Genomic DNA, 27,400 nt, shown 5'->3' with positions numbered 1-27,400 from the left:
CATTGTCTGGAACTGTTAGCATATACTACTTATATAGCAGCCCATGACTTTCAGTGCAGAAGTTCTCGCATCATTTGCTTAATGTTCCATACTAGTCACTGTCTGAAACTGTTGGTATATAATACTCCCTCCGTTCTAAAATTATTGTTCCAGATGAAATTAACTTAGGGAACACCTTTACTATGCTCTTTACTCTCTAGCTAGGACGACACAAATTTGTGAATTCCTGGATATAGACCTTTTTTTTATTACATTAGTACGATGCTACTGTGTCTAGTGAGCTAATTTTGTATCTGCGATCTCATTTCTGTTGAAATGAGCTATTCCGCATTTTTCAGGAGACGCATTGTGTGGCACGCACCTCTTTCCTAAAGCTGATACCGACATAAGGTAATCTAAACAGTTATATGCGCAGGCATAGGTGGATTGTTCAAAATGCTTTGCTCATCTTTGAAAAACTGGGCAGTATTGTGTAGTTTAGTACTCCCTTCGTCCAAAAATACTTGTCATGAAAATGGATAAAAGGAGATGTATCTAGAACGGAGGGAGTATAAAGGTAGGTTCATTTAGGAGGTCTAACTATCATTGTCATTGTCTGCCATTCTTTTTTTTAATTGTCTTGGTGGAACGTGCCGAAGCGGTTTTGACTTTTCGAGAGGCATTCTTGTCTTTTCTTACTAATGAAGCTAATGGTCAGGAAGATATCCCCATTGTTAATGGTATTGTAAATTATTTCCCCCATTGAAATCAGGTTTTGCATTTAACTATGGATTATATCATCGAAGGAGAAATCAATGGAAGTTTGAAAAGTCAAGTCTGGAGCGCAAGAATTTTTCTCCACCAGAGAATTAGCACTAACATATAGATGAAGTGTTAGGAGCTAGGGTTCGGCCCTGCCTAGGGCGTAGGGTGTAGGGGAAGGAGAGAGTTGGGCGAGGGCTGGAGCGCGGCGGCCGCCGGCGAGGCGCCGTCCTTGCGGTTGGGCGGCGGCGGCGCAGGAAGGAGGCGGCTAGGGTTAGGGTTCCGGCTCATCTGGGAGCCGGACAATAGAATAGTCTTATTGCTTAATTCTCGAAATAGTCTTACAACTTGTGTATATAACCATAATCTGAAAATAAAACTAAGATAACTTGAGGCCTAAGCCTGCCCAGTGGGCCTCCTGCGGCCATAGACCTGGCCGGTCATAACATCTCTCCCCGCCTGCGCAAACAGGTCATCCTCAAGCTGAAAGTCGGGGTAGTGCTGGCGGAACTCCTCGCGCTGCTCCCATGTAGCGTCCTCCTCTGGTAGTCCGGTCCACTGAATCAACACGTACCAGGAGTCTCGGCGCAGCTGAGCCTTCAACGCCTTCTCTGGCTCAGGAAGTAGGCGCTCGTCCGTGATCGGTGGAAGTGTCGGCGGTGCCGCAGGTGGCTCGCCGCAGAATGGCTTGAGCAGCCCGACATGGAAGAGATCATGGATCCGTGCGCCTGCTAGAAGCTGAAGACGGTAAGCCACTTTCCCAATGCGTTCCAGGATAGCAAAGGGACCGACATAGCGAGGACCGAGCTTCTTCCTCGCACGGGGGTCCAAGGTCTGCATAGAGCGGTGAAGTAGATGCAGCCAGACCCAATCACCCACCGCGAACTCCGCCTCGCGATGGTGGCCATCATAGTAATGTTTGGCCAACTGCTGGGTCTGTAGGAGCCGTTGCTGGACCTCCGCGAGCATCTCATCACGGCTCCTCAGAAGAGCCCCGGCTGCCTCGGTCCGTGCCAAGGCCGGATCAACCGGAAGGATCGGCTGGGGTGGCCGGCCATACACCACCTCAAAGGGCGTAGCACGGAGGGCGGAGTGATAAGAGGTGTTGTAGCAGTACTCCGCCCACGAGAGCCAGTCCACCCATGCGCGAGGGCGATCACCTGTAACACAACGCAAATACATGGCAATCACCTTGTTAACTATCTCAGACTGGTCGTCCGTCTGAGGTGGAAGGCGGTGCTCAGGCGTAGCTTCACGCCCGCCAGCCGGAAAAGGTCACGCCACACGTGTCCCGTAAACACGGGGTCCCGATCACTGACGATCGAAGAAGGAAACCCGTGGAGACGGACAATGCCATCGAAGAAGGCCCGTGTGACAGATGCCGCTGAATAGGGATGGCCAAGCACGATGAAATGAGCATACTTGGAGAAGCGGTCGACCACCGTGAGAATCACGGACTTGCCGCCCACCTTGGGAAGGCCCTCGATGAAGTCCATGGAGATGTCCGCCCAAACCTGAGACGAAACCTCCAATGGCTGAAGCATGCCAGCCGGCCATAGAGTCTCCGTTTTGTTGCGCTGGCACGTCACACAAGACCGTACCCAGTCACGGACTAGGGCATGATCACCGGGAATGTAGAAGTTGGCGCGGAGACGATGGAGTGTCTTCTGCACGCCCTCGTGGCCCGCCGAGTGGGCGAGGCGCAGCACCTGCTGGTGAAGATCGTCGTGCGCCAGAACGAAGACCCGACGCCCATGGAGAAGCAGGCCATCGGCGAGGCGCCACGGCTCCTCCAGCTCTCCCGCCGCCAGCTGCTGCTGCAGGAGGAGGGAGTCGGCCGCGGCAGCGGTCGCCCGTCGGAAGTCGGCGTAGAGGGCGAAAGAGGGCCCGGTGAGGATGCAGAAAGCCGCCCCCTCCGCCGTACCATCGTCCACATCGGCGTCACGCCGAGACAGGGCGTCGGCGACGGTGTTAAGACGACCCGGCCGGTACTCGACGGTGAAGTCAAAGACAAAGAGTTTACTGATCCACTGGTGCTGGGGTACCGTCGAGAGCCTCTAATCCAGCATGAAATTGAGGTTGTAATGGTCTGTGCGTATCCGGAAGGAACGACCCCAAAGATAGGGCCGCCAATGGCGTACTTCCTGCACCAACCCAATGAGCTCACGCTCATACGCCGCCAGCTTAAGATGGCATGCGGCAAAGGGTCGGCTGAAGAAAGCAAGGGTCCATCGCCCTGATGCAGGACCGCATCGAACCCCGCACCGGAGGCATCGTAGTCGACGGTGAAGGGGAGGTCGAAATCCGGCATCTGCAGTACGGGTCCCATCGTGAGGGCCCCCTTGAGGGCCTCGAATGCTGAAGTGGCCTCCTCATCCCAAGAGAAGGCGTCGCGACGGAGGAGACGCGTGAGTGGGGCCGCGATGAGGCCAAATTCCTGGATGAACTTCCGCTAGTACCCCGCGAGGCCAAGAAACCCACGAAGAGCCGTGGCGAGACTGCGGAATCGGCCAGGTGGCGACGGCCGCCACCTTGTCTGTGTCCATGGCCACTCCCTCAGCCGAGATGACATGGCCGAGGTAAGCGACCGAAGGCGTCGCGAACGAGCACTTCGAGCGCTTAAGATGAAGATGATGCGCTCGAAGCTCGTTGAAGACGATGGCCACATGCTGGAGGTGCTCTGTCCAAGAGGCGTTGTAGATAAGAATGTCATCAAAGAAAACGAGCACAAACCGACGTAAGTAGGGCCGGAGGACATCGTTCATCAAGGCCTGAAATGTCGCCGGGGCGTTGGAGAGGCCAAAGGGAATCACCAAGAACTCGAAGTGGCCGTGATGAGTTCGAAACGCCGTCTTGGCGATGTCGTCTGGATGCATGCGCACCTGATGATACCCCGACCGGAGGTCCAGTTTGGTGAAGAAGCGTGCCCCATGTAGTTCATCCAAGAGTTCATCGACCACCGGAATAGGGAACTTATCCTTAAGTGTGAGAGCATTAAGGGCGCGGTAGTCGGTGCAGAAACGCCACGTGTCGTCCGACTTGCGAACGAGGAGGACCGGCGCCGTGAATGGTGATGTGGATATCCGGATAATGCCCGCAGCAAGCATGAGTGCACACTGCCACTCCAACTCGTCCTTCTGCAGCTGGGGGTACCGGTAGGGCCGTACTGCCACCGGCGCCGAGCCCGGTAGGAGATGAATACGGTGGTCGTAGACCCGGGCCGGCGGAAGGCCCTGGGGTTCCGCAAAGAGATCATTGTGCTGCTGCAGGAGGTTATCCAACAGCGGATGCTCGGCCTCAGTGGTAGCCGCGGCCAGCTGGAGCGGGGGCGACTCCGGGGCGCCTCCAACGCCCTCCCACTGGATGCGGCGGCCGAGGCGCCAGAAGGTCATCGTCAGGACGTCGAAGTCCCAAAGGATGGGTCCGAGAGTCCGCAAAAAGTCGACGCCGAGGATGAAGTCGAAGCAGCCCAAGTCGATGCCGGCACAACTGATGGTGAAGTGCTCGTCGCCAATCGTAATGGGTACGTCCCGAGCGAGCCCATGGCAGCGGAGGCGGTCGCCATTAGTGACGGTGACCCGTACCTGCTCCCCGCCTGTCGGCTGTAGCTCAAGGCGCCGCATAGTAGCCTCAGGCAGGAAGTTATGTGTAGAACCCGTGTCCAAGAGAGGCACCAGAGTCTCGCCACGGATCGTGACCGGTATAAGCATAGTCCGCTCATTACGGATGCCTGCCAACGCATGAAGGGATACGACAAGGGCCGTAGCCGGCGCAGGCGCGGGTGCCGGTGCGACCTTGGCGGCGGTTGGGTCGCCGAGTCCATCATCGGGGGTATCGTCCTCCGTCTCGTCGACCGTCTCCAAGTAGAAGAGGCGCGGGCAGACATGGCCCGGGGCATAGGGTGCGTCATAGTTAAAGCATAGCCCCAGGCGGCGGCGCTCGAGCTGCTCTGCCTGCGAAAGGCGCTGGAAGGGCCGCGTCGCGGCCGGGGTGGGCGCCGGCGAGGCGGCTGAAGGTGCAGGCATGGGCGGCGGGGGCCATGGAGGCAGTCGGCTCCCCCGAGGTGCCGCTGGCCGTGTCAAGGCCTGGGCACGCTCCTCGAACGCCCGAGCGTAGTAGACGGCCGTCTGTAGGTCCTGGGGCCCCTTCATCTCGACGTCCACGCGGATGTGGTCGGGAAGGCCGCCGACGAAGAGCTCAGCTCGCTGTAGTGCCGTCACCCCTGGTGCGTGACACGCCAAAGCCTGGAAGCGGTCGGCGAAATCCTGGACCGTGGAGGTGAAGGGTAGGCGGCCCAGCTCGGACAAGCGGCTGTCGCGTCGTGGTGGTCCAAAGCGAAGGAGGCACAGCTCGCGGAAACGGTCCCAGGGAGGCATACCGCCCTCGTCCTGCTCGAGGGCGTAGTACCACGTCTGGGCTGCACCCCGGAGGTGGTATGAAGCGAGCCAAGTGCGCTCGGATGCAGGTGTGCGCTGCCCCCGGAAGAACTGGTCACACTAGTTTAACCAGTTAAGGGGGTCCTCCGAGCCATCATACGTGGCGAAGTCGATCCGGGCGAAGCGAGGTGGTGTCGGGGTCGATGCGCCAGTGCCCACCGGTTCGACGATGCGGAGGGCGGGGGCGGGGCGTCGTACTATAGCGTGGACACCGACGGTTCTCCGGCCTCCGTATAGACCGGCGGTGGCGACGTTCCGGTGAGCCATGCCGGAATCGGAGAGGGCGACGGTGGGAACCGCACCTACTGGATTGGGAGCCCCCTGGAGGGGCCTGACTCAGGCCGGCGCTGGGTGGCGGGGATGGCGGGGGAGCCGGTGCGGCCGGCGCGGAAGGAGCCGGCGCGGCCCAGACCAGCCACGGGGCGGGGGCGGCCGCGGCCGACGCGGGTGGTGTCGCGGGCGCTGGGGCGGGCCATTACTGCCAGGCCAGTGCTGGGGCGGCCGGCGGCTGGAGCGCCGGGTAGCCCCCGGCGAGTGCTGCGGGCACCGAGTACCACGGAAGAGCCGGGGCCCCGGAGGGCACAGGGGGCGGGAGCGGCGGGGGCGGCCCGTACGGGCTGGCCAGGAAGAGCCGGATGCCCTGGACCGCGACGACCAAGTCGTTGAGGACACCCGCCATGGCCTCCGGGGTGTATTGGGCCAGTAAGGTTGAAGGGGATGGCGGCGTAGCGGTGACGGGGCCCGGCGGCTGGCCGGTGGGCGCGCCGGAGATGAGTTCCAGCGGCGCCGATGGAAGGGCCAGCGGCCCCGTGGCGATGGCGCCGCGGCGGTGGTGGTTGTTGGAGCGGCGGCGGTGGTGGTGGTCAGAGGCAGCAACGGCGATGGTGGTGAGGACGACATAGTCGGACCTGAGCTGGCTGATACCAAGGTATTAGGAGCTAGGGTTTGGTCCTGCCTAGGGCGTAGGGTGTAGGGGAAGGAGGGAGTTGGGCGAGGGCTGGAGCGCGGCAGCCGGCGGCGAGGCGCCGTCCTTGCGGTTGGGCGGCGGCGGCGCAGGAAGGAGGCGGCTAGGGTTAAGGTTCCGGCTTCTCTGGGAGCCGGACAATAGAATAGTCTTATTGCTTAATTCTTGAAATAGTCTTATAACTTGTATATATAATCATAATCTGAAAATAAAACTAAGACAACTTGAGGCCTAAGCCTGCCCAGTGGGCCTCCTGCGGCCATAGACCTTGCCGGTCATAACATGAAGGGTATTCTAGAGATAGGTATCCTATGAAGCAATATTCCTTTTTTTTCCCATGTATGTCTTGGTGAAAAGAGTAAAACCAATTTATATCATAGGCTGTCGACTCTGAGTTATTTCATTAAATAAAGCCGATGGTCAGGGCGCTACTATGGATCACAGGGTGGAGAAAAGTATTGAATGGAAATCAAAAGAAATTGCGTGGCTAGGAGAAAGATGACATATCAAATCTCGAGCGTAAAAATATATTTTCATGATGAGTGAACTAATAATTGGAGGTTTTTGTTTTTTTCCTCTTTGGGATCCTTTTCTTTCATTGTCTTGGTGGAAAGAGCAGAAGCGGATTTGACTTCTCCGGAGGCTTTCTCCTTTTTTTTACCGAAGCTGGTGGTAAGGAAGAAACCCCATTGTTCATGGTATTTAACGCTATGGCGGCAACGGGAGCAGCGCCTCGGGCAAGGGTGGCGCCAGCAGCAATGGAAGGCCATTGCCCCTTCATAAATGAAGGGAAAGTGGAGGCCTTTGATAGAGTCCACCACACAACTGAACACCATCTCCAATTCGAGGTATCTGCTGCCGTGCGAGCATGTAACATGGCCCATGATTGGCACCGCCGCCTTTGCAGAGATCTCGCCGGCAGTGCGTGACAGTGAGCGCGTCCTCTTCGCCCCCTTCATCGTCAGGGATTTGTCTCACTGGTTCGTGAATATTTCCGCGGTCTGGTCTATTTTTATCAGCTCCAAAAGCACCATCTGACACCCAATGGAGTCCTGCACATCGCGTGCTTTATCACCTTGTGCTAGTGCTTCCTGGGAACCCGACCTCATTTCGGCCTCTGGAGGCACTATTTCTAAGACAAGATGCTTACCAACATGGATGAGACCTGCGAGTGCGGCGGAAGCGGCATCCAGCTGAAGCTTGGCGCCACTACATCAAGTGCTCCTTGCCCGACTCCATCAAGAAGTGGCAAGAAAGGTGGTTTGATTGCCTGGATGTACTAGTTGGCATCCTAGCCCAGTCCACCCTTGCGCCCATATGTGTTAGAGCCTCAAGAACGACGTCACTCCTGGAGTTTGACATACAACCGGGGTGATACCAAGGACGTGATGCGCCTTCCCAAGGAGGCGAGGTGCCTCTTTGACGCCGGGATAATTATGGCCAACGTCATGCTCACGTGCATGGATAGGAAGATCCAGCCTCTCAAAGCCAGAGAGCATCCAATGTTCAAGTATACTGACGAGTTGGGACTGCACCCAAATTTTGACCGATTGCTTCGAGGGGAGATCACTCCAGTGAACACTCAATTATCAAGGGGAAAACAAAAAGCCTCCCTGTGGAAGCTTGATTTCCGGCCTTCAAGGCCGATCGCCCGCCAAATAATGTAAGTACTAGTTCACCTTCATTTTTTTCCATTCAGTCCTTCTAAGGACCTCAATTCTGGACTTCCCTTTTGCATCTCCCCGGTGCCACAGCTTGAGGATCCCTTGACGCCGGATATGCAGTTCATCATTGCTCCGGATACCACAGCCGAAGGTGATCCAAAGCTATAGGGGAGGCATGGGCGGAGCTCGCGCCCGGCTAGCCTGGGCACTTGCCCGGGCTCACAAGATACGCGACATACTACGATGGCACTGTTATAACGGGGCAAATTACTACTCGTATGGTGGTTTACCCGGGCAGTAGGTAGCTGGACCAATGGGCTTCCGTTTCGATCCTCTCTGGTCAAACACTATTAATTAATTATTAAGCAAAAAAAACGTACATACAGGCTAATGGGCTACGTAATCTTATTTTTTTTACTAAAGATGAGAAGGAAACGATCGGTCCATCGCTCCACGCCTCCACCTCCCTGCTCCGTTCGGTTAATTTCTGTTCGCTCGAGACGGCCGCATCCTCGGTTCATCGGAGACGGAGACAGACCGGCAGCCTAGGCGCGCGGCCGGCAGCGGGCGGAGCTGGAGCTAATCCATCCGAGACTCTGAGGAATGCTTTGCATCATGGCCTACTTGTCCCCTTCTTCAGAATTAGGTGAGATTCATAGACTTATTAGGGCTTAAATTTTGAGATCATGGCAAGGAAAATTGGTCATCAGGGATGATTACCAATTTATGAGTTTAGTTCTTGTTTAGGGATTCGTTCTACATATAAATATTAAATTCAAATTTTAAATCATTAAATTTGAGAGATGAGGAGGTTTTGGCAGAAAGTGTGCATGGTGTGCAACCACAAATAGAAGTAGAGCCACAACCACCGTCTCGTATTGCCTCGTGTTTATCTTGAATATATTCGCAAATCACAACACTTGATTTATGTGAATATTAAAATCCATTTTTTTGTCATCTTGTCTCTGCTAGGATGTTTGGATGATAATTTGGACAGCTATACTTTTGTGAGTAATATGATGAGTTTGGTTCTATGTGGCCCCGGTTCTATCACTTAAGGTATCAAGTATCAAGTATATTTTGGTTTATGAAACTAAATTTTGGTATATTATATATTATTTCACTGTCAAATTACATTTGTGTGATTAATATGGTTATATTTTCACTACATTATTAATGTGGATTTGTGATTTGAAAGTTTGATGCTATTTCATATATTATGTATCTGAACACTCGTTTCTGGTTTTTTATTAGACACTTAGAGCAACTTCAATGGGGCGACCCATTTCGTCCGCGGCCGTCCATTTGGGTCGGCGCGGACAAAAAAGCTGGCCCAACGCACCGACCCAAACGGACGCGCGTCCGCTTTCATCCGCCTGCCGACCCATTCCCGGTCCATTTTTGAGCCTGATTTGTGTCGGCGCGGACACAAGACGGACGCACGCGCACTCGCCCTCTTTCCTCACCGGGCCCGCTGGTCGGTGGCACATTGGATTCATACCCTCGCCCGCCTGCTACGTCGCCGACGCCGCCGGCCATATTTTCAGATTAAAATGGATACATAGATAGTTCTAGCGTACACAGATAAAAGAAAAAGACAACTACTCGTTGCTTTCTGACTCCGACTCGGTAATGTCCTCCTCCGACGTCTGAATGTAGGCGTCAGCAAGCTGCTCGTATTCAAAGTCCCAACCTGACGTTTGTGTAGCTTCAGTTTCAATTGAGCTGCCTGCTTCCGCGAACGCTTGTCCTCCCATTAGGTGGCTCGCTCCCTCCTCCTCGCGTCCCTCTCCAACCTCAATTACTTGTAGAACTGGCGCTCGTCGATGATGTCCTGCCGGAAGCCTCCTCGCCACACCACCAAGGCTTCCACGTCCTTCTCTGCGATGGCGAGGCGACGCTGCCGCCTCCGGTGGACACGACGATCCTCGTTGGTGAAAAGCCGTGGGAGAGGCGTCAGATCCTGCGCCCGCTGGCTCGACACGTTGGGAAAATTCATATCCCGAAGAGGCCTCAGGAGGCGACACGCTGCCGCGTCGTGCGCGCGGGCCGCCTCCTCTGCGGTGTCGAAGGTGCCGAGGATGAGACGTTTCTCGCGAAACCAGATCTCGGAGGAGAAGGCGCCGGAGCGGCGCTCGCGGACTCCGCGAAAATCCGAAGCGCCCAGGCGGCGGATCGACATGGTGGCGCAGAGGCGGCGAGAGTGGGCGGCAGACAGAGTGTAGAGGGAGCGCCTTCTTTATACCGAGCGCCGGCTGCGGCGCGCGCGCGAACCTTTCCCGCGCGGTGGAGCGCCAAAACCAGCGGCCGCTTTCCCCGCGCGCGCAAACCTTTCCCGCGCGCTGGAGCGCCAAAACCAGGGCGACGGCATGATCTTAAACGCGCGCGGTCATGAAATGGGTCGGCCCGTTGGGCGCACTTCCGACCCAAAACTAAAAGAGGGCGGACGGCGCGCAAGCGGCCGACTCAAACGAACAAAAAGCGGACAAAAACGCCGTCCGTTTGGGTCGACCCATCGGAGTTGCTCTTAGGCTTAAACTCGCCCAGGCTTCACAAAAATTCTGACTCCGCCACTGAGGGGAGGCATGCAAGTGATGGCGCCAACGACGTCGACGAGGAGGAGGAAAGTGACACAGCGGACTCGCGGACTATGCCTACGGCCCAAGGCCGTCGGCATCTATGCCTACGGCTGCCGTCGGCATAGACCCGTCAGCGTAGTCTTGTTAGACCGTCGGCGTAGTATAGCCGTCGGCATAGGGGCCTATGCCGCCGGCCCGGCGTCAGCCGTCGGCATAGTATAGCCGTCGGCACTGTTTTTCGTCTGACGGCAATGGACGGCACCGTCAAAAGCGCGGACGAATCATGGAATGCCATGTGGCAGAGGTATGCCGACGGCTTGGCTGTGGTAGGTCTATGCCTACGGCAAAGCCGTAGGCATAGTTCTGCCATGTGTCGGCCCCTGGTTTCTCCTGGCGGCAGAGATATGCCTACGGCAAAGCCGTCGGCATAGACCCCGGAGACGCGTGCCGCCTCTTCGGACATGCCACAACACCATCCCGCATGTATGAGGGGCCGGTGCGACGCTCCAGTGGCATTGCTAACCCCCCCCCCCTAGGGCCCCCGTCCCGCCTAACCCTGGAGCAGTTGACCACGAGATCTAGCCCTTTGACTTCCCATGTACGGGCTTTGAACAGTGGACCTCTCCACCCGGTTGTGTCAGTTCTGCTTAGAGGGACACCTGGAAGCAACATCCGGGCCAAACCGACAGCTACATCCCCTCCGTGTAGACCCGACACGTCCGTTTCCCCCCTCCAGGTGCCGGCGGCGGCGCTGTCCGTGATGGGGGCCACGTCCTGGAGACCCGTGCCTTCTCTTCGGACATGCCACAACACCACCCGGTTGTGGTAGGTCATCCGATATATATAAACACTTGGGTGCAAAGTCCCCTTCCTATATATAGACCGGATGCGGCTGTTCCCCACTCCAGGTGCCGGCCGGCGGCAGCGCCGTCCGTGAGGGGGGTCACACCCCTCCATATAGAATCAAAAATAATGTATGTATGCTTATATTAACACATGCTATATGTAAGTTAGTCAAATAATAATATGTAAAAAAACATAAAATATAGCTATGAAAAAAAGCAAAAATATATATATAGCCGTCGGCATAGTTGCGGCCTGGGCAAATGGCCGGCGCGATGCGGATCGATGACGTGTCATCTATGCCGACGACAGCCGTCGGCATAGGCCTTGGCCGGTGCGCTTTGGATCGATGACGTGGCGTTCGTATCTATGCCGACGGCCGCCCGTCCCCGCCGTCGGCATAGATCTGACGCCGTTAGCCGCCTGTCACGGGCGTGGTCGCCGGGCCCGCAGCTTTGCCGACGGCCTATATATGCCGACGGCGGCTGCAGGCGTAGATTGGTCTATGCCGACGGCCGTTCTTTGCCGACGGGGGCCGTCGGTGTATACTGGGATAGCCCGACGGCCGTTGTACGCCGACGGCCTGGGGCCAGCTGTCGGCATAGTCTAGAATAGGCCGATGGTGGCCGTCAGCATACTTTTGGCCGTCGGCATCGAGCCCTATTCCGGTAGTGTGATCCAGCCACCGTCCTCTATGACGGCATTGACGAAGACTGCCCAGATCGGTGAAAGAGGGGTCGTGGCGGGGAGTCGTCCGGTTCCCGATCCACCCCGCTCCGAATCCAATGGCAGCGAGGGCCACCATCGACTCCAAGCTTACATTCTGACTGAATTTGTGATTCTTTCCCGCCACAATCTGAATTTCAGTTAGTTAAAACGGGCAACAAATAACTGATTAAGGCCTGCCTGAAAAACAAGTACGTAACTGGATTAGTTCATCTCAAATAACGATGCCTGGAGCCCTTTGGCAGCCTTGCTGCCTTTTCAAACAAATATACTCTAGTTGTTACAGTGTATGATATGCAATGCATCCTGCACTAATACCATACAAAGATTGTTATACACTCCGAAGTCTGAAGATTGCTCCAACTGGGCGTATGGTCCTGATAATTCCTGAGCGGCCTCCTTCGAGGACAACCACTTTCTGCGGCACCTTGTTTACATAATCGTTTCTGAAGCATTCTGATGATTAACACTGCCATGCTTCCACTTTTTTGGTAGGATTTATATATGTTTTTGTTGGCCGCCTCCTTTGGTCTCTCACTGCTTTAGTAGATTCAGTATGCGCTGTAGCTGCTCGACGAAATGGACACACAGGCCAACAAGAACAAGGGAAAAACAGGGCAACAAGACTTGGTTGTGTTCCAGGCATCAAATGCCCTTCTTTCTTTCACTGAACCGGCAACACACACCTTCTCTTCTCATTTGATGTACACACTCGGTGCACCCACTAAGTGAATTGATGACAGAAAACACATTTGCACACTCAACTGTTTATACTCCAACAAGGTTTACCCTACCAGTTTCAGCTCTGTAAACATTTAGGTCGTCAATATTCAGAAGAGAGAAAATAAAAGTCACATCAGAGAGCCAATACAACGCCGCGCCCATGGAAAAATTAGTCGAAAAGCCAACTCGTCAGGACGGAAGAGCAATGTTAATTAACCATGAAACAAGTAGGATGCCAAAATATCAGGGGTTAAAACAGAGCAAAACCGGTCAGATATGACACCCAGGGCAGGCATGTAAAATGTCCAGCGGTCTAACATACATGATCATGGAACCACACACAGCACGCAAACAGAACTCAACTGACAACATTGATGTACTTCTAAAAAATATAATATCGCAGACAATATACCTAGAAATCATTTCTTGACTCCTTGTGAACATAAGAACATCAAACAAGTCCACAACACCATCTCATATACTCCCTCCGTCCCAAAATAAGTGTCTCAACTTTGTACTAAATTTAGTACAAAGTTGAGACACTTATTTTGTAACGGAGGGAGTAGTTTAACTCTAACTTAGGATGAAGACATACTATCTCTTCTTTAGGCCATGAGGTAAAGATCTAGCCATCATTGGATGAACCAACGATGGCGAGATCTGCCTTAACAAGGCATCTCGATCCCACAACATAGCCTCCCGACAGGTCCTTGAGTTTCTTGAGCCCAATGAAGTTAGACCATCCCCAACTATGTCCACATACCCAGAGACCTGTGATCACCATAAAAGTAAGATCAACTGTAATCATGAGGTTACATACACTAGCTGCTTGAATAAGGAGAGTTGAACCTGAAGTTCTAGTCCAGTGTTTCCCATTCTTTTGGTCCAGGATGGAGAGTGTCATTTCAACCACCTTCCCGGACTCTGAAGGGAGCTCATCCAAGGTATCCAGGAATAAGTACAAACTGAGGCAATCAGTGCTGTACTTGTCACCATGCGGATACATGCCGATGTACCTGTTGGCAAGAATGGGAAGTGACACTTAAAATATAATTGGCTGCTTGGGAAAATGTATATCAAGAATGTGATTGGTTACTGAAATCAGAAACTTTGGACACAACTTGGTGGCATTACAATTGTACAAAAAATCTAAGCAAAGCATGACTGCAGTACAAGATATTACAATGTTACGTGAGAACAATCTGAGAAAATAATCGATGGTATGTGACAGATACAAGAACCGTTTGTACCAAATATGTACTCCCTCTGGCCCAAAATAAGTGTCACAACTTTAGTAGAACTTTGTACTAAAGTTAGTAGAAAGTAGAGACACTTATTTTGGGACGGAGTGAGTACATGATAAGGAAATTACTGGATTTTTTTCGTCCTAAACAACATAGATTTTTTTGGTACTACATTGTTTCTAATTTGTTACTGAATTTTCCGTACACCATGCAAAACCCCCTTTGTATTGAAATTGAAATGTGCTACCATATGTGTAAATATCTTGGTTGCATGATTAGAGAACAAGCTAAAATATCCAGTTGGAATATCTGAAGGACTGGTAAAATAAAATGTTGTATAACACATGCATATTATTTATATAAATCATTTGGTGATGTAACTACCAAGATGTATACCATTTATGTCCGCCAACTTCAAATGTAGGAGAACGGACGAAGTGCTTCAAGTCCAATTCAAGGAAATTGTTCATGGTCCAAGTGTATGTCCCTTTAATGAATCCCTTCTTCTGGACAAATAGATTCTGAACTGTGGTAGCCTTCTTCTGAACCACAACAACCTTCTTTTCAGGAGAAGAGACATCAATTTTTAATATCTTCACACCGAAGACACAGCTATCATCAACTAGAAAAGCAGATGATTTCAGTAGCTCTTGAAGAGGAATCAAGCAATGCTGCTCCGAGTAAGCATTCTTGAAATCAAAATTGTAGCCAGCTGCATTTAGGTAAAGGTTAGAACTTAGAGATTAGAGAACGAAGGAGTTGTAGCTTGCTGTGTTATAGGTAAAAGTTAGAAAATTAGAGAAACAAAAACTTGTATGTAAATTGTAAAATGAAAACATCCCAAATGAAACTTTTCAGTGAAAAAAAAGCATATAGTCAGCTTTCACCCCAGTTAGCAGATCAAAGTAGTTAAATCCATAGAAAAAATCAAAGTGAAAGAGTACAGGAACATTGTTCGAATCGGAAGAGTCTGTGTGACACACAGTATAGAAGGTCGATGGACAAACTTAACTGCGAAGAAAATATCAAGCAACTTGTTAATGGGAAAAGTAATTGGATGGATGTAGTTGAAAAAACATGTTCACGAGTACCTTTGATTCCACAATACTTTCCTTTCGAATGGTTGAATATTGACAACTCGAATGCACAATGTGACCTAGCTCCAAGCATCTGTGGGCTATCTTAAGAGAAAGAGCCACGTATGGATTTCCCTTATCATCTTGCTTGTGCTTTGGAGTCACTTGCAGGTACCTGGGATGGGAATTGAAGGAAACCAAGTAAGTCTACAAGTCATAACTGAATCAAGCCTAATATTTTCACTTCATGCATCTTATATATCCAGCTTCATCATCTGGCTGTTTTTATGGGTTTGTGAGATTGTGAATTTGTGATTACTATTTCAACCTGACTGAAACATGATTTCTGGGTAAACAACACCCTAAATTATTAGGTATTTTTGTTAACAGACAGTTGCTTTATCCACTAAAAAAACGATATTTATACATTTAATACATTGATTAAAGTTGCTATTGCGATTAGGACGCGTACCACTTGTACCCAGAGCAGTCAAAAGCAGCAGAGAATACCGAGGTAGCCTTCGTCTCAAGTAGCGCTGAGAAGTCATGAACCTTCCATTTGAAATGTGGAACATGGGTCTTTCCTAAGCTTGCAGGAGCTGAAATTTCCACGGAAGGAGGCAAGAACTCAAAATTATGTTCATCCTTCGGAAAATGGAAGGGCGCAGAATAGTTCTCAAGCCATGTTGAGATTATATGAACAAAAATCTTGCATACAGTGATTTGTGACAAGCAACCACTAATACATTGCAGTACTAGTTATCAAGTCACCAGGCAGGGATACAAAGGACAGAACATGCGCTTTTTATTCTTCTTCTTTTTTAATATAAGAGGCCACTTTTCCATGTATAAGTAGTAGTAGTATCTACTATTGGTTCTGATGAATAAGCATTAGGACATCTCCAGCCGTTGGCCCCCCAGGAGGGGCAAAAAATCGCTCCCTAGGGGCGCACCGGCGCTAAAGCGCGCACTGGAGGCGTGATGCCTCCCAGTCGCGGCGCCCACGGTTAGTCAAAAAAGTCAAATACGACGCAAAAATGACTCAAATTTAACGCAAACATCGGCGAGTTCGTTCAAACTTAAACATGTTTTACAAAAAAAGGAAAAAACTACCGCGGGCTACCCGCCATCTCCCTCGCCGCCCGCCTCGCCGCCCGCCCACGCGGTTCCACATGCCGAGGAGGCTGTAGAACCGCGTGTCATCGTCGCCGTCGCCGCCCCCGCCCCCGCCTACGCCTCCGCCGTCCCTGCTGCATCCCTCCCCCGGTTGGCGCGGCGGGTTGACCGGTCCGGGGGCGTCGTCGTCGTCGTTGCTGTCGAGGACCACGACGCCGTGCTCGTCCTCGCGCCCACGCTTGCGGGCGGCGATCTCCTCCAGGACCCGGCGCTGCCGGACCATCTCGTCGCGGAGGTAGTCGTCCCGCGCCCACCGCAGGGCGTCCTCGTCGGAGAAGCCGCGCCGGGCTATCTCCTCGTACTCCGCGGGGAGGCCGGGCTCCGGCTTGGGCTCGACGAGGACGAAGCGGCCGGTGGGTGGGGAGGCGTTGGCGCTGATGCGGACGCCGGAGCGGCGGGTGCGCGCGCTGACCGGCGTGCCCTGGGGCTCCGACTTGACGGGGCGGAGGCAGCGCGAGCCGCCGGACAAGGAGGAGGACCCCCCGGTCTCCATGCGCCTCGGGGTCCAGGAGCTTCCCTGGCGGCGTGAGAAGGAAGGGGGGGCGGGGTACTCGAGGCGCGGCGTGTTGCCGCCCTCGATGTACTCGAGGACGGCCTCCAACGTGCGCCCGGGCACGCCCCACCACCGACGCCGGCCGGCGGCGTTGAGCCTGCCGGAGGGCTCTACGCCGTTGGTGGCCTCGAGTTGCTGGGCGTGACGGCGGCGGAAATAAGGGTCCCAGAGCGGGCTGTCAGGGACGTATCGTGGTCCCTTCCTCGCCGCACGCGGCAGGTTCGAGCGGATGCGTGCGACCTCCGCACGCCGCGCCGTGCCGGTGGGTACCGGGGGCACCGGCACGCCGCCGGCGCTGATCCTCCACGCCCCGGGCACCCGCATGTCCGGCAGGACCGGGTACTCGGCCTCGTAAAGGAGGCGAGCCTCGTCCTCATGAAGATGGCGACGGCCGAAGCCGTTCGCCGCCGCGCCGTCGCCTGGGAAGCGCTCGGCCATGGGTGATGAACTGGAGACGGCGAGAGAGAGGAGAGGGGGAACGACGACGGCGAGAGAGTGTTAGATCACCGAGCTCGCTGGGGCGCGCCTTATATAGACCGAGGCGCCGCCCGTACGCGTGCCCGCCGTGTGTACGCGTGGCGGGCGAGGGAGGGCGAGGAACGCGCGTCATCTGGCCTTCACTGCGCCGCCCGTGAGACATCAATGGCACAGGCTGACCGGCGCGGCAGCGCGACAGCTTTGGCATTGATTCACCGCGGGAAACGAGGCGATGAGGACGACGAAGGGCCAAGAAGAGAGCCGTGTCGCTGACGCAGCGGGCCCGTGGCTTTTTCGCGCCAAAACAGTTCGCCCGGCGCCCCCGGGCGCCCCCCAGCGCGCCGGGTTCGGCCTGGGTCCGCCGGTGCTGTTTTCGGCCCAGGCCGGCGAAAATCGGGCTCCTGAGGGCGCGACTGGGCCGATTTTTCGGCGCCGGCGCAAAAAAAATGCCTGGAAAGGCCTTCCTGGGGGTGCGGCTGGAGATGCCCTTAGGATCAGCAATGTGATGCATTCAGAGGGATTCAGTTCATAAACATGCACGATGGTGAGGGCAAGAGCTTCCTCAATTTAAAGCTATCTGTAACCTGACTTTAGAGCTACACATGCAAAATTTAAAGCTATCTGTGTGTAGCTCTAAAGTCATGAACACGATGTCTGAAGTTGAATTGGGCTCCCGGAGTTTGCCCATATATAGCTCTGCCCCTTCCTCTTCTTTCCTCGTGGTCTGCAAGTGAAATTAATCATGGCGCCTTAGCAAGGGCATAGTGGATAAGATGTCTAATATTGGTAAAGATACTTATATCTTGATCAAAACAGTTACCAGACGCACACAACAGGCATACAAAAAGTAATTATGCATATTGCCACAACGCGGAATTATGAAGTACGGTTTGAGAGAATGTTAAACCCTAAATCGGAGAGATCAAAAGGTCTAAGGGAACACGCCACAAGTCGGGAGATTAGAAAGAAGGGGACCCGGTTCTTTCTCAAACGATGCCCAAGAAAGCCATTACTAAGGCGCGTTATCCTGAAAGTCGTCGTCGAAACCCTCTAATCTAATCTAGAAGGTGCAAACATGAGGAGGAAGGAGGAGGAAGACCTGGATTTGGGCGCAGATTGCACAATGGCTGACTTCCTCGGACGGCGTTTGTTGGAGCTGCTAGCTGACGGGGGGTTTATGCTTTGATGGAGGCTGCCTATCCTAACTAACTAAAACTCGTGGGTCGCGGCAAGTGATTTCTGGTAATTGGACGATTCCGTGATTTTAGGAAACGGGTATTACTTTTTTTTTTGCGAATGAGGAAACGGGTATACTACAATGCTAACCAATCAATTACTATTTGACATCATATACTTTCGCTGCCATTCATGTTTCTGTTATTCTGTATCCATTTGTGGGGAGGAAACTTTTTGTTCTAAGAAAATTTTGCATGGAGGAATTAAAAAGCTCACGACCCTAATAAGTACCATAAGTGCAGCACGAACACGTGGTAATTCCGAACGTTTTTTACGGCAAATATAGTGACGCGAGGATGACAACTTTAGTTGTCAAGCATGGCAAAAAAAATCGTATGGCAAGTTTCAAATTTTTTTGGGTTTGCTTTTTCTTTTCGGATGTCGACTTTAGTTGTAAGAAAAATGCAGGGGCGACCGCCCCGGGCCCCCCGAAAGCTAAGGGCCCCCTCCCACGAACATAATTAGCCCATGGCAGATTCTCGAAAAAAAAAGTGAGCCCATGGCACAAGCTCCGGGAGAAACAAGGCCTGAGATGCACACGTAGTCGGTAGCCCACGATAGCATTATCATGTATTCTTTCCGATCGAGAACTGATTGACTGCTTCCGGCTGATTTTGGCTGATTCCTTTTCGCCCAGATCGTGAATCGCAAGCCGGCGACTCCGGCCTCTCCAGATCGTCCTCACAATGACCCTAAGTCTCGCCTCCGGTGGACCGTCGAAATCCACCCCAGGACAGATTCACTGACGCTGTCGCTGCCGCGTAGCTTGTAGGGCAGACTATGAGGAGATCGATCGATGCAGCTATGCTTGTTGTTTCAGTATAGAGGCTGATAATTTGTTGAGTTTTCAGTTACCTTATAAAAAAATCATGAGAGTCAAGGGTGAAAGGCCTCACGATCTGTCATCTTCAGGTGTGTACGCATCAGTACAAGTTTAATTTGAGTATTCTCTCTCTCTCTCTCCTCTCCTCATGAGAGGTATGATTTGTGATTCTATCTATATCATGAGGTCATAAATGTCATGCATGGAAGCAGCAGCGGGAGTTTTGTTGATGTGTATATTCATGCATTTGTTTTTATACCATCTTAGTTTAAATTATTAGATGAAACCTTCATAATTTATTTTCTTGAGAATCATATTTGCTTTATTGCCGTAATCTCCTCTCTGGTTTTCCCATAATGCCACACTGAACCATGGTAGGGGTATTGATGACCTAGAACCAGCCCCTTGCCACCGAGCGAATTCATGCCATCGAAAGTGCTTCCATTGTCTAAAACCCCGGATGCCAGCAAGATGATATTTGTTGCTCCCATGAAATCACCCTCATGGCTCCTTGCATTTGACACGGTCACAACCTTGTCATCGCAGCATCTACGTTCACCTTCACACAACCAGCAGGAGGAGGGATCCAAGGTGAGACCGTGGTAAGTGACTTTGCGTCAAAAAATGCTAAAAGAAAATTTTAAGGGGCCCTAAATTTTAGTTTCGCCCCGAGCCTCAAAAATCTCAGGACCGGCCCTGGTGACACTTATCATTTGGCAAAGCTTAAAGATTTGCTCTGTATCTTAAACACCACCCCCAATAATAATTATTTTTACTAACTCTGTTGAAGTACATATATATATAAGGGCTTTAGGCCGATTCAAACTTTTCAGAAAAATCTCTAAGGACCCATGTACTCCCTCCGTCCTTTGAAGGTCAAACTTTTTTATGTTTGACCATATTTATATAATAATACACCAGCATTTATGTCACTAAATTAGTAGCATTAGATTCATGATAAAATATATTTTCATCATATACCTATTTGGCTTCACAAATATTGATATATTTTTGCATAAACTCGATCAAACTTTGAGATAGTTTGACCATCCGACAAAATTGGAAGTACATTCTTTAAAGGACGGAGGGAGTAGGTGTCATGACAAGGTGGTTGAAAATTTGGTCCCACCTCATTTTTCGTAAAACAATGTCTCACATCGTTTGTGGAGGAGAGTGCAGATCCGTTACAAGAGCAACTCCAACGCGCCGATTCAAACTGTCTGCACATGTCCATTTGGGTCGAACCGGACACAATTCACGGCACAACACACCGATGCAAACGGACGAGCGTCCGCCTTTTGTCCGCGCGCGGCCCATTTCAGGCCCAAATTTGGGCCGGGTTTGCGTCGGCGGACATGCAACAGACGCGCACGAGGCCCGCCCTCGTCTTCCCCTTGGTCGGCCAGTCGGTGGCACATCCATCCCCATTTCTCTCTCTTTCCCAAAAAACCTCCTGCCTACCCGCTCTCCCGACCACTCGCCATGGACCAAGTGCCGAACCACGACGCCGCCGCCGGCATTGTCTCCACCATCGACAAGCCCCGTGCCCGCGAAAAGGCGGTGGCGCGCAAGCCGAAGAAGGTACTCACCGACGCGCAGCAGGTTGTTCAGTCGGCCAAGAGGCAAGGCCGAAGGAGGTGGTGGCCAACAAGCTGGAATCCGCCGCCGCACAACAAGAGGCCACCATCATGGAGAACAACCGCCTCGTCACTGCGGCCAGTAAGCAGAGACTACTCTACCTAGGGTTTGACAACCCCGGCCAGCACGTGCTTGTCGTCTGTTCGTCTGCGCCGGCCAGAGTCGCCGCGCACGTCCACCATGCCGTAGACGCCACCTCCATCTACTTCCCCGTGACCATCGCCCGCGCCTTCCTCCACATCCAACGTCATTGGCGTCTCCATCTAACTCGCTGTCCGCCTCTGCCTCCGCCATTGTCCTCGTCCTACCTGCCGTTTGACTCCGCCCCGGTAAGCACACCTACCCTCTCTCTGTTAATGGACATTATAGTTGTTCTCATTATTGTACTTGTACATTAGCAACATTTTGTTAATGCAGTTAAAATTTGTTATATGATATAACATTGAATCTTTGTAATTAGATGTCTTAAATTTGATTTCTTGTGCTAGAGGGATATGTACTACATATGGATCAACATATAGTACCATATTTTATTCATGATGCGGGTATTCAAAATTAGTACCAATGTTTCTGCGAAATGTGGATTAAGTTCCGTTTCGCTTGAATTCTAGCACTCAATATGTCCAATTTCTAGCGAAGGTCATGCCATTTTTCCCGTGAATTTATTACTTTTTATGGACAAGCTACTTAATTATATTTTCCGTCGGGTGGACAATACTCACACTTAATCCACAAACTGAGATGAGAGTTGTTATGAGAGGAGGACACTGACTATTGTCATAGGGGGTCGTCCTTCGTCTTCTCTTCCTCTTAGACTTTGGTAAAGAAGGAAGACAAGATGAAGGACGACCATCACTGACAGTCATAAATACAGTGAGTGAGTGTACACCATGTATACAACCACTTGAGAGATGAACCGACTGTTGTCGTACGTAGGGGGTCGTTCCTCTTCCTCTACTTCCTCTAAGACCTTGGTAAAGCAGGAGGAGAGGGGGGGAAACGACCATCACCGACGGGCGAAGTACCCAACATAAGAGCGAGAAATGTCCACCCGAAGGACAAATATGGAGTGTTGTTGTAATAGTTCTATCTTTTTTATTGTCATAAATCTGCTTTCATAAAAATGTCTTTTATCTAAATGTCAACTTGTTTAATGCAATTTAGATGGAGAAGCCGAGACGCCTCATTTGGACTCCTACGCCCGCAGACGGAACTCCCACTGTCGTAGACATTGTCGAGAGGGTGGCTCGGTACACGGAGATCGTGCTCGTGTATGCTGAGAGCGGTCGAGCAGCCATCAAGAGCACTTAGGCATACATCATGAGCGTTGCAGCATTATGCCGAGAACGCAAGAACAGCCGTTGAGAGCACTAGAGCAGCCATCGAGAGTGCATGAATAGCCGACGAAGCTGCAAGGACCGCCCAAGCCGAGATTACGAAGATGATGGAAGGCGAGGGGAGCTCATGATGGAGTTGAGCTTTTACTTCTGAACAACTAGTGCACTGCCTTTATGTCATATGTAAGATCGATGCGTGTGGACTTAATTTCTATGTTGCTATGATGGATCTAAACTTTTGCTTCCGAACTAGTAGTGAACCGCAGCATGGTCATTTGTATCGTCGATGCTTCTAAACGTATTTTCTATGATGCTATGAAGATTGTTATATGACTTTGCTCTGTGTGATTGGATAACTATGTTGACTTATTAGCCTGTTTATTTATCTTCATAGATAAAGTGGAATTGGTATGTGTGTGTGCAACGGGAAGAATCTAGGAGTTTATGATTTACGAGAGAAATGCAATGAACAAGTGGATGGCTACAAGAACAACTGCTATAAAGGATACATGACTAGAAAAAGAAGCAGATGATCGTTACGCCAACTTCGTCCGTAAAGAGAAAATCAACTATGAAGTATGCAAGATCGTGTGAACAAGTGGATGAGTAAAGAATTTGATTATCTTTATCGAGTTCATTGTCATTATGGTGTTGTTGTTATCATGAGGTCTTGTATGTATGTAACATGTCGAAGGCTTTGGTGAGAATGCTATGGGTACTAATGATGTTAGGTGAGTTATACTCTAATGCGTACATTTATTTGTATTGTATTTGGATTATTATTATGTTAAATGTAATGTGTATGATCACATATGTAATGTGTATGATGTAGTGTGTATGATCGCATACGTTAGTTGCTATAACTATTTATTGTTGGGTTTGTGTTGGCGGCTAAACATGTAGGGTGCGTTTGGGAGCAAAATTATTTTTATAGTTTTTTTAGAAATATTATGGTTTCTGAAAAAATTATGGTATTCAATACTTTGAAGTTGTGGCGGGTGCCTCAGATTGCCCACCACAACTAACAATAAACTAAGTGGCGGGCAACAGGACATGCCCGCCACTGCAGAGACTCTACTAGTGCAAACGCCACTGATGCCATTATAGCAGTAGCAGGAGGTCACTGTGGAAGCCTCGCCCGTCACTGCTGGGCTTTTCCCGCCCGCCACTGCTAGGCATTTATGCAGTAATGTCATTCTAAAGGACCATGGGGGGGGGGGGAGTCCACAATGGCAAGTTATGACATTTTTTTTGAAAATGGGCGCTTTATTACTTAAAAGGTTTAAGTATTACACTCGGCCTCTGCATAATTAAGATCCACACACAGCTCGGCAAATTATGACATAGAGAATAGATGACGCAACTGATGAGCTCCGTCGATATATGGTTGGACAAGACTTCAGTTGACATAAATTAGTGTCCTCCTGGTCTTACGGATCCACACCGTGAGCATCAGACCGCAGCCGACATGTAGACACTCGACGGTTCCTGAGTCTCGACATAAGCGAATGTCCTACGGTCGTCGTGGTACGAGAGCCTACTAATGGTGGCGACCACAGCACCCCTGTTCTTCTCACTGATATCCGCCACGCCATGCTTCGCCATCCTCGTGTCTTGGACCGGTGTGTGCCTGTACAAGACGAAAGCTCGTCCAAACTGCGACCACTCCCATGTCAGGATGTGCTCGCCGTGGACAAAGAGCGGCCACGTGAGACGCCGCGGCTTCGCCCTCGGTTCCCGCAGCCAGTGATGCGACATGCTTATCCGAACGACGTACCAGCGGCTCCACCTGATCTGCCTCGTAGTCGGTTTGCCCTCCATGACCCAGACCTCCGTCATATCCGTCGCCAACGAGATGTAGTTGAAGACGACGGCCAGCCTCCCGCGCACCTCGGCTAGGTGCCAGCTGCCCTTGTCTTCGGAGAAGGACAGCAGCGGCAGTAGCGACGGAATGGGCGTGACGCGTTCGCGCTCGACGTCGAACGACATGACCTTGTAGGCGCCCTCCGACGTGGCCCAGTACGCCGCACCGTCGACGGTGACGACTTTGTGGCCAAGGCCGTCGCGTCTGAATCTCGGTGGGTGGCCAACCGGAACAGCCCGCCACCTCAGCTTCCCCAGGGTGAACACGTGCACCGCATCAAATGCGTGTAGCCCGACGTGCACGACCTTGTAGGTCCCCGTGGCCGGGAGGTATGCGAAGCTGTAGGCCTCGTGCCAGCTGATGCTTGGATCAGCGGGCTGAGGCGTTGGCAGCCGCGGGACGCTCAGGGCCTCGCCGGTGACGGGGTTGGCCACAGTGATGGCGCCGCCGGGAACCTGGTCGTCGCACAGGCAGACGAGGCCGTTGCAGGTGCCGACCACGCTCATGGCCTTGTAGCGGCGTGCCGTGGCGGCGCCAGTCCACAGCTCTCTGGGCTTCCCTGGTGCCGACGGGTTGTCGACGACGTACGCGGAACCCAGGGTGACGACGAGTATCTTGGCGCGGCTCCGCAGGTTGGTGGCCGTGCGTGTTGCGACGACGTCGGCCCAGTGCCGGCAGACGAGGCGGAGCGTGCGCCGGGTGTTGGGCGGGAAGCGCGTCAGGATGTTCGCCAGCACGTCCGCGGGGAAGTCTCTGAAGACGTCGATGCGTTGTGGATCCATCGCTGCGCTGCGTCTGATCTGATGTCCCGCGTCGTTGGGCCTGCGACCTCGATATGTATGGATCGATTTAAGTTGTGCTTATTTATTGGCCGTGTGTACCGATCTCAGATACCTGGTTTCGTCTTTCCTTCCACTGAAACCGGATCTGAGTCGTGTTTCCTTTGACTTTGTTGTGATCTTTTTAGCAGAGAGCTTGTTGTGATTTCGGATAGAGCACATTTCTTGGCTGAGAATTTACTTGCTCCTCTGCATGCAATATCCAGTACTATCAACATTTTTATAGAACAGTAAAACAAAACCATGTTCCAGCTCTCTCACGCGGCCTGCCGACTCTCAAACCGCCCGAATACGTCCGGACTGAAAAAACAACGAACACGGGCCTGTATTTGCAGGCGTCCAAAGAACAGCCAACAACCACACCCGCTTCTAACCGTCCTGCCCGCAGCACTAACAAATCAATCTAGGTAGGGCTTATCCAATATAATTATATAAACCCTTGATCATAAGTTCGCAACTGCGAATTACGGCACCGACCACTAAGAACAGCTTCCTGGATCCACCGTGAGTCATCAGACCACAGCCGACTTGTAGACACTCAACGGTTCCTTGGTTTCAACGTAAGCAAACGTCCGGTGGTAGTTTGCCATTTTGAAGTTGGTGAGCACCGTCCCCCGATTCCTCTCGCTGATATCCACCACGCCGTGCTTCACTTTCCTCGTGTCGTGGATCGGTGTGTGCATGCACAAGACATAACCCCGTTGTATCGACCACTCGATATCCCATGTCAGGATGTGCTCGCCGTGAATGAAGAGGGGCCACGTGAGACTTTGAAACCATTTGTTCGACGGCTTCCCCGGTCGGTAGGGTGGGGTGTTCATCTGAACAATGTACCAGCGGCCCCACCTGACCTGCCCTGTCGTGGCCTCCATTACCCAGACCTCCGTCGTGTTCACCGCCGGCGAGGCGTGGTTGAAGACGATGGCCAGCCTCCCGTGCACCTCTGCTAGGTGCCAGCCGCCGCCGTTTCTGAAGTTGGACAGCACGGAAGGTAGGGATGTAATGGGTGTGATGCGTTCGTGCTCGAGGTCGAACGACATGAGCTTGTCGGCGCCCTCCGGCGTCCAGTATGTCACGCCATCGACACTGACGGCACTATAGTCAAGGTCGTCACATGTCGCGGCGCGGCCGGCCGGCACAGCCCGCCATGACGCCTCGCCCAGCGTAAACACGTGCACCGCATCGGACACGAACTTGCCGATGGTGCACGGGACGTGCACGACCTTGTACCGCCCCGAGGTCGGGAGGTACGTGAAGCTGTAGGCGTCGCGCCAGGTTCTAATATAGCACCTGCTTCCGTAAATGGCACGCGTCGGTGGCAGCGGCGGGACGCTCAGCGCCTCGCCGGTGACAGGGTTGGCCACGACGATGGTGTCGCCGATGTCTCTGTCATCGCAGATGCAGACGAGGCCGTTGCAGGTTCCCACGACGCTCATGCCCTCGTAGCCGCATGACGTGCGGTAGTCCGCCCACAGTGGTTTTGTGGAGGTCGATAGGTGGCCGAAGACGTACGCGGAGCCCCCGGCGACGACGAGTGTCTTAGCCCTGCTCTGCAGGTTCGTGGCGGTGCGCGTGCCGACAACGTCGCGCCAGTGCCGGCAGACGAGGCGGAGCCGGCGGCGGGTGTTGGGCGGGAGACGCGTCAGGATGTTCGCGAGCACATCCGCGGCGAGGTCTCTGTAGATGGCGCATTCTGGATCCATCGCCGCCATCGCGGACGCACGAGGCGTCCAGCGTCGTTGGGTCTTGGGTCGGTGTGGCTGTGACCTAGATATCGGTAGATCCTACAAATTCGTTGTGTAGCTAGCTTGGTTTGGGCTTCCTTTCATCGAAACAGGATCAGAATCGTACTCAGCTTGGCGTGTTTTCGGGTCGATCGGGCACGGAAGCAGGTCACGGTTAGCGCAAACTTCTTTTTTTAACACAGTAAAGATGTACATGCTCGTACATACACATACATTCATCACTATAAACACACACGCACATTTTACCTTTAGAGCATCTTCAACAGCCGCGCAACGTGCCACATGCTAAAAGTCAGAATACAGCGCCGGGTTAGCCAGCTTTTGCACATGGCGGTGCGCTAGCTCCAGCGGCCGCCGCAAATTAAAGTGCGCCCGAGCCATTCCAGTAGGCGTGCTATATTTCATTTGTTTTTTCTACTATGTTTCGATAATTGATGAAATGCGTAGATAGTTTTCTCCTACGATAGATAGTTCATAGTTCGTCTGACTCGGACTCTGCCTGCTTCTACGATAGCCTACTTCTACGATACAAAGTAAAACGAAAAACTGGTACTACTCGTCAGACTCGGACTCTGTCTCGGTGATGTCCTCGTCTGACGTCTTTGCATAGGCGTCAAGGATCCGCTCGTCGCCGGAGTCTCAGGAGAACGCATCTCCTAGCGCGATGTTGTATTTAGCTACCGCCCTTCGCGTTCGCTTGTCCTCGCAATAGGCGG

General features: G+C 52.4%; 4 protein-coding genes across 4 annotated transcripts; all 4 read right to left on the bottom strand.

Annotated features, from left to right (window-relative positions):
- Window positions 1–9,606: 9,606 nt before the first annotated feature.
- Window positions 9,607–9,987, bottom strand: LOC147958372 (ethylene-responsive transcription factor ERF098-like). The gene has a single exon (XM_087532109.1). It carries the CDS (start codon window positions 9,985–9,987, stop codon window positions 9,607–9,609), a length of 381 nt encoding a protein of 126 aa, XP_087388235.1.
- Window positions 9,988–13,301: 3,314 nt separating this feature from the next.
- On the bottom strand, window positions 13,302–17,047 carry LOC147958371 (TNF receptor-associated factor homolog 1a-like). Its single transcript, XM_087537384.1, has 6 exons — window positions 17,035–17,047; window positions 15,469–15,595; window positions 15,012–15,171; window positions 14,317–14,632; window positions 13,526–13,692; window positions 13,302–13,447 (listed from the first exon to the last, which is right to left on the bottom strand). Exons 3-6 carry the CDS (start codon window positions 15,088–15,090, stop codon window positions 13,302–13,304), a joined length of 708 nt encoding a protein of 235 aa, XP_087393510.1. The 5' UTR covers window positions 15,091–15,171; window positions 15,469–15,595; window positions 17,035–17,047.
- A 6,569-nt stretch (window positions 17,048–23,616) lies between these two features.
- Window positions 23,617–25,141, bottom strand: LOC147958370 (F-box protein At5g65850-like). The gene has a single exon (XM_087537146.1). It carries the CDS (start codon window positions 24,880–24,882, stop codon window positions 23,689–23,691), a length of 1,194 nt encoding a protein of 397 aa, XP_087393272.1. The 5' UTR covers window positions 24,883–25,141; the 3' UTR covers window positions 23,617–23,688.
- A 310-nt stretch (window positions 25,142–25,451) lies between these two features.
- Window positions 25,452–26,651, bottom strand: LOC147958369 (putative F-box/LRR-repeat/kelch-repeat protein At1g11620). Its single transcript, XM_087532108.1, has one exon. It carries the CDS (start codon window positions 26,649–26,651, stop codon window positions 25,452–25,454), a length of 1,200 nt encoding a protein of 399 aa, XP_087388234.1.
- Between the last annotated feature and the right edge of the window lie 749 nt (window positions 26,652–27,400).

Source organism: Triticum urartu, chromosome 7A (assembly GCF_056163025.1).
Source record: "Triticum urartu cultivar PI428250 chromosome 7A, HENAU_Tu73, whole genome shotgun sequence".
Taxonomy (NCBI): Eukaryota; Viridiplantae; Streptophyta; class Magnoliopsida; order Poales; family Poaceae; genus Triticum; species Triticum urartu.
Note: the sequence above shows the minus strand (reverse complement) of the source record. Positions and strands in the feature narration are given on the sequence as shown.

Bases quoted from the DNA above. Each gene is read 5' to 3' on its own strand.
- LOC147958370 (XM_087537146.1), bottom strand. From the start codon at position 24,882: ATGGATCCACAACGCATCGACGTCTTCAGAGACTTCCCCGCGGACGTG.
- LOC147958371 (XM_087537384.1), bottom strand. From the start codon at position 15,090: ATGCTTGGAGCTAGGTCACATTGTGCATTCGAGTTGTCAATATTCAAC. The intron at 14,633-15,011 runs GTACTCGTGAAC...ACCTAAATGCAG, and splicing joins AAAGTATTGTGGAATCAAAG to CTGGCTACAATTTTGATTTC. The intron at 13,448-13,525 runs GTTCAACTCTCC...TGGTGATCACAG, and splicing joins ACACTGGACTAGAACTTCAG to GTCTCTGGGTATGTGGACAT.
- LOC147958372 (XM_087532109.1), bottom strand. From the start codon at position 9,987: ATGTCGATCCGCCGCCTGGGCGCTTCGGATTTTCGCGGAGTCCGCGAG.
- LOC147958369 (XM_087532108.1), bottom strand. From the start codon at position 26,651: ATGGCGGCGATGGATCCAGAATGCGCCATCTACAGAGACCTCGCCGCG.